We start from the raw sequence: 8,855 nt of genomic DNA, 5'->3' as shown, positions 1-8,855 counted from the left end.
TTTCGCCCAACAGCATCCGCGATCGGGCGGAACTCAAGAAGGTCTTCGTTAGGAATTTCAAGGGGACGTACGTCCGACCCGGTAATTCCTGGGACCTGAAGAGCTGCAAACAAAAGCCCAACGAGCCCCTGCGGGATTACATCCGTAGATTCTCGAGGCAATGCAACTCCCTCCCTAACATCGTCGATGCAGACGTCATTGAGGCATTCCTCTCCGGGATGACCTGCGATTCTTTGGTCCACAAGCTTGGCTGCCAGAAGCCCCGCACCACCCGCGAGCTACTCGACCTCGCCACGAACCACGCCTCTGGTGAGAAGGAAGTTGGGGCGGTCTTCAACGCCGATTGGGACAAAGGCAAGGCCAAGCGCGAGGACCAGGACGAGGGCCCCTCCACGAAGCAGGGCAAGAAGAACAACAAGGAGCAGCACCAACCGACCCACCTGATGATAGTGGCGGCGGCAGACCGACTGGGCAAGCAACCCCAACAGGGCCGCAATAACCACTTCGAGAAGCTCATGGAGAGCCCCTGTACCAACCACGCCTTCCCCATCAAGCACCTCTACAAGGACTACGAACTCCTCAAGCGCTTTCTGCGGCAGGCCGACAAGCCGAAGGAGCGCGAGAGTAAGGAAGACGCGGCAGGCAAGGATGCAGACGGCTTCCCCAAGCCTGAAACTTGCCTCATGACTTTCAGGGGACCCGACGCCGACCACTCCAAGTGCCAGCGCAAGGTGCGCCATCGAGAGGTATGCACCATCGATTCAGCTATTCCTACTTACCTGCGCTGGTCAAACCAACCGATCACTTTCGACTAGAAGGACCACCCTACCTGCGTTCCCCGAATGGGTCGGTACCCGCACGTTGTCGACCCCATCGTCGACAAGAAACGCCTTAGTCTGGTACTCATGGATGGGGGCAATGGCCTCAACATCCTGTATGTCGAGACCCTGGACGCCATGTGCATCCCCCGATCTAAGCTCTGGCTAGTGATCGCACCTTTCCACGGTGTGATCCTGGGGATGCAGGTGTATCCGCTTGGGCAGATCGACCTGCCCGTCACATTCGGCGACCGCGCCAACTTCCGCACGGAGGTCCTAACCTTCGAGGTGGTGGAGTTTCTCGGGTGCTACCACGCCATCCTGGGGCGACCATGTTACGCCAAGTTCATGGCAGTCCCCAACTACACCTACCTCAAGCTGAAGATGCCAGGACCGCACGGCACCATCACAGTGGGTAGCACTTTCTCGCATGCCTACGCGTGCGACCGCGAGCACTACGAGCTCGCCACTGGCCTCACCAACTCCGCCGAACTCCAGAAGCTCGGGAAGGAGGCGGCCCCAGCCATGCCCGACTACAATGAGCCGACCGCCGCGAGCGCCTTCAGTCCGACTGAGGAGACCAAGGCGGTGGAGATTGACCCCAGCGACCCGACCAAGACGGTGCGTATCGAGACCAAGCTCCCAGCTAAATAGAAAAGCGAGCTCACCGACTTTCTACGTGCCAACCAAGACGTCTTCACATGGAAGTTTGTTGACATGCCTGGCATCCCGAGGGAGGTCGCCGAGCACGCACTACGCATCGCCCCGGGCTCGAAGCCCGTCAAACAACGCCTACGCCGCTTCGACGACGAGAGGAGTAGGGCTATAGGCGAGGAGATCGCCAAACTCTTGGCGGTCAGTTTTATCAAGGAGGTGTACCACTCCGACTAGCTCGCTAACCCTGTTCTTGTAAAAAAGAAAAATAGAAAATGGAGAATGTGTGTTGAATATATTAGCCTTGACAAACCGTGTCCCAAGGATCACTTTCCTTTACCACGCATAAATCAGATAGTCGACTTCAGCTCATGATGCGAAATCATCTCCTTTCGGGATGCCTACTCGGGTTGTCACCAGATCGTGATGAGAGAGTCCGACCAGGTGGGATCATAATGAGAAATCATATGAGGAGGGAGGTCGCAAGTCTAAAGCCTAGTGGGATCAACGGTACTTTGCTGAACTTGTTGACTTCAAGTGCTAGATGGATGATTCCTAGTCTTAGCGATACTCCTCCGTTCCAAATTATAAGTCATTCCAATTTTTTTGGAGAATCAAACCATTGTATAAATTTGAAACGGAGGGAGTACATCATAGTTGCATTGCTTTCTAATCCAATAGAAAAAAGAATCAAATAGTTCTCGATTCCTTTTCTTATTCTAGTCCATTATTTCTCCTGATTTGGTTAAGCACTTTGATATATAATTCTAGGTTGTAAATTCTTTCAGGTGGCAACAAGACGAAGATACCGCCGTTCCTTGTGGTGCTCCTCACACTGCTCTCTGCTGCAACCGCCTCTCTTCCGTCAGAGGCGCTCAGCGTGAGAGGCCACCACCGGCTCAAGTCCAAGACGTTCATGTCGCCGGCGATCCTCCTGCGCCCCGGCTCCGTCTCCAACAAGTGGTACCTCGACATCGTGTTCCCCAGAGGCCACATCGCGCTCAAGAGCTTCAACGCCGAGGTCGTCGACGAGCACGGCGCCCCCGTGCCGCTCCACGAGACCTACCTCCCCGGCTCCACCACTGGCTCGCGCAGCCCTACTTCGCCGCGAAGGACGCCGCCAAGGCGCGGGGGCTCCCGACGACGATCCCGGCGAGGAACTCCGGCGTGTGCGCGCGCACGCTGGGGCAGTACTACGGGCCGGGGTCCGAGGCCAGGCGCACGGCGACGTGGGTGCCCGACCCGTACGCCGTCGAGGCCGGCGACCCGGCAGCACCGCCGGAGGGGTACGAGGAGCTGTGGTCGCTGAACGTGCACGCCATCGACACCCGCGGCGCCGCCGACAGGCTGGGGTGCACCGAGTGCAGGTGCTGTTGGCTCTGCCCAGGAACAGCTTCACTTTTTTTCTCTCACTCACCAGCGCAAGGAAGAAGATGAACAGGATTTTCTGGCGACGAACGCGGCGGCCGACGCAACGGCCTGTATCTTGGCAATTTTTATTCTCTGGACTTGGCAACGATTACACAGGAGCACTAGGCTTAAGTAGACACTACTGGAGCTCGCCTCCACGTCCGGTTCTCACGCCAGCATCCGAGAGATCCGCTCAGTGACGTCGTGGAGAGCCGCACATGCTCTACCCGCACGCCACGGCCTCTTCCGCTTGGACCGGCGCCACACGCACCACTCCTCCTAACCTCCTACGACTCGATCAACACAGCAGTCAGGGCGCAACAAACATGCGTACGTCCTACACCTAGAACTCAACTCGATTGACATGGCAACAACCTTGCCAATCTACTGGGCCTGGGCTTGAATGAACACACCGATCAAGCCCGACACCAACACGACGCAACCTTGGAGACGAACGCACGAGACGCCTACGTGGCTTTTCAATATAGCCTTGAGACTGACAGCAACAAGGCAATTTCGTCTTAATGCAAAATGCAAAAGAAGATTGCAACAAGAATGCAACGACAGTAGAAGAAAACTCCTGCTCCGGCAGGCTTAGCTCTCTCCGATTCTGTACGTACGTCATTTGCTAAATTACATAGCAAATGACGAGGTGAGATTATAGACTGGATTGTTTTAACATCGTTGTACAGCCTTTATTATCTTTATTATCTTGCAATAGAGCTAGTAATACGCTCACGTGCCTGCGTACACAAGTATATGCTGGGGTGCGTCCCTCCTCAGGGGCGACACGGGCGGACCCCAACCCTAGCACCGCCACTCCATCTCCCTCCATCCTTCCATCTTGCTGCCGTCAGAGCTGGCCTGCCGGAAGCTCGTGCGACCGTTAGGAGGGCAGCAGCGGGGCGGAATCGCCAGATTTGGGCTTGGGCTGGAGTCACCTGGATCTGAAAGGCTCAGCCTAAGCTGCGGTGGTGGTGGCGCTCAGCAATGGCCACGGTGTGGGTGCGGCGGCCTCCGGTGGTCCCGTGCTTGGACGGAGCGGTCTTGGAGAGGGCCTATAGTTGCATCGTGTGGGTAAGGAGGCGGCGTGGAGCCGTGTGCGCCCCTAAGGAGCCAACACGGCCGGATTCGATGGTGGCGCCCCTAGCTTTGCTGGGCTACTCCGGTGCGGTACATCGTCGGAAGACAACACAAGCAACTTCTTTAGTTTGCTGGCTCGGCGGTGAAAGCTATGTGCGCGGGTGGAGCAACGAGGCGAAGTTGATTTGCAGCGGCGGCATAGCTCTTTGATGGGGACTGTGGGAAGCGGGGCAACATTGCTCTCCATTCTGATGGCGATAAAAGAAACAGATCCGTGACATGAAGTATTGTGGCGGACGTGGTGAGGCCCCCGTGCGCAGTGATTCATCGAGGTGACGAGAACGAGGTGAAGTCCAACGGCGGGTGTGGCGAGGCCTCCTCGTGTTTTGTGTTATCGTGGTGGTGACTGCGAGGTAGTCCGCGAGAGGTCCGGATCTGGTGGTATCACTCTGTCGCATGGAGTGTGTTGTTGCAGTGGCACTAAGGTGAAAGGTCCCGCATGGTAGTGGCCTTCTTGATGCGGTGTGGTCTGTTTCTCTCGGATCCCTGTTGACACGGGATCACGCCTAGAGGTTTCGACGACTAACATGAGCGTGAGAATGTTGGTGGTATGCATATGTAATCACAATATTTTTTTTTACAATAGAATGTACATCTGGTTCTCACTTACAGTAACTCAAGTAATCCGTGTAGGAGTTATTCCGTATAACAGTTCTTTTGCTACTGATACTGCAAAATCCACCCTAACACAAGTATGTGGGCCCTTCAAGAAATCTGACTGATGGTCCATCAAGACAGCTAGAATAATGCTCCAACGTGTCATTTGTCTGATAGTTTTTTCTCTTGCTCCTTTCGCCATAACACTCTTAATTATACTCTTATCAGTTATAAGACGCTATACTAAATTCTTCTCACAGGTTGCTCGACAGCCATGACGGCAGGCACCCTGCAACATTCGGAGAGAAAACATAAACAACCACGTTAAAACGCCATGAAAAATTCGAAATTCAGACTGCATAATTCAGGAACAGCTAGCTAGCTTGCTCACATGAGACTGGGAAGCTGAAGCACAGGCCCGGCTTGCCGGCGGCGGCCGGCAGCTGCTGCGGCTGCGGCTGCGGCTGCGGCTGCCCGTGCTCGGCGACGAGGATGTAGACGAGGCCCATCACTCCGGTGTGCTGCTGGTGGCTGCTGTAGTTGGACACCACGGTCAGAACCTCGCCGTCGCGCACCGTCACGGCGCCCGGCTTCGGGTAGCACGTCGACATGCCGACGATGTAGTCCGCCTCGTTCCCGGCCTCCTGGCCATCGCCGTAGGTTGCCGTCGATTCGCACAGCAGCCGGCCGTCCTGCGTGACAGAGTTTAGTGCATGCAGTTCATCAGCATCCAGGCTAGCAATGTTTCAGATCCATTGTTCGTTACTTGCTACTTGGATTGTGCAAAGTTTCAGACGATGATAAATACTGAGCTCTGCAGCAGAGAAATGCAAAGAGATCGATCGAATTCGTGGTGGCAGCTACCTCGCCGTGCAGAGAAGCGGCGATGCCACCCGAATGCAGGTGCGCGACGCCGAACACGATGTCGCCTCCCCGCGGCAGGATCTGCTTGGCCACCTGAACATGGACGCAGTCGTTCTTGGCCCGGTTCTCTGAGCTGCATTCCTCGACCAGGTACTCAACCTGCACAAACAGACGTCTCGCCAAAATCATAAACCATCTCGAGTCTGATCGCACATTTCTCGATCAACATCTGAAACAGGTTGGCATATGAAGCTTTTAGTCTTTGCTGCATATGCATTACCCTGCAAGCAGTCTCGGTTTTCCCCTCGAGCAGAGCTCTGTCAGTGACATCGAAGATGTAGATCTTCACCGGCAAGACCGCGTCGCTCCAGTCTTGCCACACCACGGTGTACCGCAGGAACACCTTCCTCGCCTCGACATCGACGAACCCTTCCTCGACCTTGCACCGGGTCTCATCGTAGCAGCAGAGCAGCCCGCCGGCGTAGTCGTCGGCGATGCGGCGGCCGAACTCGTCCACCGTCAGGTTGTACAGGTCGCACCTGCACTCGGTGCATCCGAGCTTGTCGACGGCGCCGCGCGTGTCGATGGCGTGCACGTTGACCAGCCACCTCTCCTCGTACCCCTCCGGCGCCGCCGCCGGGTCGCCGATCTCGATGCCGTAGGGGTCAGGCACCCACGTCGCCGTGTGCCGGGTCTCGGACCCGAGCCCGTAGTACTGCCCCAGCGTCTGGCTGCACACGCCGGAGTTCCGATGCCGGATCATCTTGGAGCGGTTCCGCGCCTCGCCGGCGGCGTCGTCCTTGGGGGCGTAGTAGGGCTCCACGACCCAGTGGTGGAGGTAGGTCTCGTGGAGCGGGACGGGGACGCCGTGGTCGTCGACGACCTCGGCGTTGAAGCTCTTGAGCGCGAGGTGGCCGCGGGGGAAGGCGATGTCGTGGTACCACTTGTTGGAGACGGAGCCGGGGCGCAGGAAGATGGGCGGCGACAGGAACGTCTGGGATTTGAGCAGCTGGCCTCGCACGCTGAGCGCCTCCGATGGAAGTGTGGCGGCTGCAGATAGGAGCGTGACGAGCAGCGGAAGGAACGCAGACATCTTCATCTTGTCACCCCTGCGCTACTACCTGCAAAAATTTGAATGAACTGAATCAGGAAAACGGATTAGAACAAGCAAACGGAGTCGAGAACTATTTGAATTGTTCTGCTGGATTAGAAGAGCACACGTCAAACCGCGCTTCCATTTGTGCTAAAGACCAGTCCGATTTTCGCGATGAAACTACAGTTTTGCATTTACAGTGCCCAAGGACGACAAATTTCCCTGCATATCAATCTAAAGTGCTCAGAACCACAAGACAGAAGATAAAACAAGCGGTTCCCACTATGCCATTTCTTTATTCTTCGTTTTTTAATGGAAAAAATAGGACTACTGTTCAGAATCAGCTCGATGTCACCCATTTTTAACCTTATCGCTCCTACTAAGGACAGGTGCCCTGTGTATCTACGCTCAACTAATCCGTGTAGAAATTGCAGAAACTAGGGTGGAAAATTCAGAAACCAAGAGGATGAGAAAGGCAAGACTAGGAGCAAAGGCAATAATGGATATTCCACAAGAAGTGAACAGGTAGCACAAGAAGAAAGCAGATATCCGAAAGGCAGGTCTAATTTTTCTGAACCAATCGCTCGCAGTCGCAGAAAATACCAAACCAGTCCACCGGACAGGATATACGATGTTCCAGCTGCATGTAGCGTGGGAGGAGATCGATCCTACGTACCCCTAGCGAGGACATGGGGAAGGAATGGGGGGAAGCGCAGGTGCAACCGACGAGCTAGCTGCAGGGAGGAAGAGGACGACGGAGCAGAGCGTACCAGGCTGAAGGCAGCCGATCGAGCTGAGGAGCGAGGAGGGCCGGAAGCTGCGCGGCGCGGACAGATCTTATACGAATCCGCGGAGGGGGTTGGGGTTGGGGCGCTCGCTGACGACAGCGCTTGCGTCTCTGGTGCGGTGGCGAGGGCCGGGGAGTACTCCGCCGTAGGAAGAGGGGATATGAACGCGGCCTCGGCGTTCAGCCGTTCACACGGCGTTCTAGAAGGAGGCGATGGGGATTTGGGTTGGGATCGGGGTTCTGATCCTGACACGTCATTCAGGCTGTGCTGCGCTGTATATCCCATGGAATGTTCACGTACTAAAACTATTAAATATAGTTTAATTATAAAAATAATTGTATAAATGGAGGTCTCGCGACATGAATCTATTAAACCTAATTAATTCATGATTTAACCATGTTACAGCAAATATGTGTTAATGATGGATTAATTAGGCTCAATAAATTCATCTCGCGAATTAACTACGACTTATGCAATTAGTTTTATAATTAGTTCACGTTTAGTTCTTCTAATTGGTATCAAACATCCGATATGACCAACGTCCCCATACGTTCGCTGGTTGGTCAAATGATACAGTAGTAGAAAAAAAAAGAGAGAGAAAAAGCCTACCCTGATTGAAGCGGCCAATAATAATGTGTTAATCCATCGGCCACCTTTTTTATTAGCAACTTGGTTGGAACTTTTTTTTCATCGAAAACGCAATCTCTTGCACATCTTTATATTAATATAGTAGAATTTGATGGATTACGACGCGATGCTGTGGCGTGCACACTTAAACTGTAAGAGATATTGCACGGTGATTACAACCACAATAAAGAACTAGCTACTGCTCGTGCTTGATTTCTACTCACCTATCAAGCTACCAAGGTTTACTGCCCCTGCAGCAACCCAAACTCAGCTTCCCTCATGATCTTCAGCAGTAAGTGGTCCATCTGTGAGCTTTCACAGCAATAACTTGGTTGGAACTTGGGGTTGGGATTTTATATTTTATTAGAGGGTACGTAGATGGCTTATGCTTACCGCCGCCGACGGTGGAGGATGGTCAATGAGCGGTGGAGATGATACTATGGTATGCTTACATCTTAGTGTAATGTAAAAAAGGATTAGCCAATATTCATGTGCGTTGCAACAGGTAATCGCACGACCCTACCTAATAAACACGGAATAGACTCATTTTATAAATAAATTGATTTATGATCCACATCAACTATTTCTAAAATAGACTTCAAATTTATGTACAAACCAGACTGACAGGTGACAAGTACTCGATCTCACGGCGGGTGAGGCAAGGGGCCGTTTGACTCCAAGGTGTTAAAGTTTAGCACTTGTCACATCAGATGTTTGAATACTAATTAGAAGTATTAAACATAGGCTAATTACAAAACTAATTGGACAGATGGAGTCTAATTCACGAGATGAATCTATTAAGCCTAATTAGTTCATGATTTGACAATATGGTGCTGCAGTAATCATTTGCTAATGATAGAT

At 53.4% G+C, this 8,855-nt stretch overlaps 3 protein-coding genes across 6 annotated transcripts; 2 read left to right on the top strand and 1 right to left on the bottom strand.

Annotated features, from left to right (window-relative positions):
* Window positions 1-842: 842 nt before the first annotated feature.
* On the top strand, window positions 843-1,472 carry LOC117861972 (uncharacterized). Its single transcript, XM_034745480.1, has one exon. The coding sequence runs from the start codon at window positions 843-845 to the stop codon at window positions 1,470-1,472; it is 630 nt and encodes a 209-aa protein (XP_034601371.1).
* Window positions 1,473-1,535: 63 nt separating this feature from the next.
* Window positions 1,536-3,018, top strand: LOC117861971 (uncharacterized). Its single transcript, XM_034745479.1, has 4 exons — window positions 1,536-1,635; window positions 2,261-2,517; window positions 2,568-2,839; window positions 3,000-3,018. Exons 1-4 carry the CDS (start codon window positions 1,536-1,538, stop codon window positions 3,016-3,018), a joined length of 648 nt encoding a protein of 215 aa, XP_034601370.1.
* A 1,553-nt stretch (window positions 3,019-4,571) lies between these two features.
* Window positions 4,572-7,514, bottom strand: LOC117860085 (uncharacterized). Of its 4 annotated transcripts, XM_072294349.1 has the most exons (6): window positions 7,350-7,514; window positions 6,707-6,801; window positions 5,767-6,607; window positions 5,487-5,645; window positions 5,014-5,314; window positions 4,572-4,911 (listed from the first exon to the last, which is right to left on the bottom strand). In XM_072294349.1, the coding sequence occupies exons 3-6, from the start codon at window positions 6,583-6,585 to the stop codon at window positions 4,877-4,879; spliced, it is 1,314 nt and encodes a 437-aa protein (XP_072150450.1). In that variant the 5' UTR covers window positions 6,586-6,607; window positions 6,707-6,801; window positions 7,350-7,514; the 3' UTR covers window positions 4,572-4,876. The 4 variants fall into 4 exon arrangements, with proteins under 4 accessions (XP_072150450.1, XP_034599195.1, XP_034599194.1 ...); XM_034743304.2 differs by lacking the exon at window positions 6,707-6,801 and having other exon boundaries at window positions 7,256-7,514; XM_034743303.2 differs by lacking the exon at window positions 6,707-6,801 and having other exon boundaries at window positions 7,350-7,512.
* Window positions 7,515-8,855: the final 1,341 nt, after the last annotated feature.

This window comes from Setaria viridis, chromosome 6 (genome assembly GCF_005286985.2).
Source record: "Setaria viridis chromosome 6, Setaria_viridis_v4.0, whole genome shotgun sequence".
NCBI classification, from domain to species: Eukaryota; Viridiplantae; Streptophyta; class Magnoliopsida; order Poales; family Poaceae; genus Setaria; species Setaria viridis.
This window is presented reverse-complemented; position numbering and strand designations above follow the sequence as displayed.

Excerpts from the sequence above, each read along its gene's own strand:
- LOC117861972 (XM_034745480.1), top strand. The coding sequence starts at position 843 with ATGGGTCGGTACCCGCACGTTGTCGACCCCATCGTCGACAAGAAACGC.
- LOC117861971 (XM_034745479.1), top strand. The coding sequence starts at position 1,536 with ATGCCTGGCATCCCGAGGGAGGTCGCCGAGCACGCACTACGCATCGCC. Across the intron at positions 1,636-2,260 it reads CCGCTTCGACGACGAGAGGA|GTGGCAACAAGACGAAGATA; the intron begins GTAGGGCTATAG and ends AAATTCTTTCAG. Across the intron at positions 2,518-2,567 it reads TCGACGAGCACGGCGCCCCC|CCCTACTTCGCCGCGAAGGA; the intron begins GTGCCGCTCCAC and ends TGGCTCGCGCAG.
- LOC117860085 (XM_034743304.2), bottom strand. The coding sequence starts at position 6,585 with ATGAAGATGTCTGCGTTCCTTCCGCTGCTCGTCACGCTCCTATCTGCA. Across the intron at positions 5,315-5,486 it reads CCGCTTCTCTGCACGGCGAG|GACGGCCGGCTGCTGTGCGA; the intron begins GTAGCTGCCACC and ends TCTGTCACGCAG. Across the intron at positions 4,912-5,013 it reads CTTCAGCTTCCCAGTCTCAT|GGTGCCTGCCGTCATGGCTG; the intron begins GTGAGCAAGCTA and ends CGAATGTTGCAG.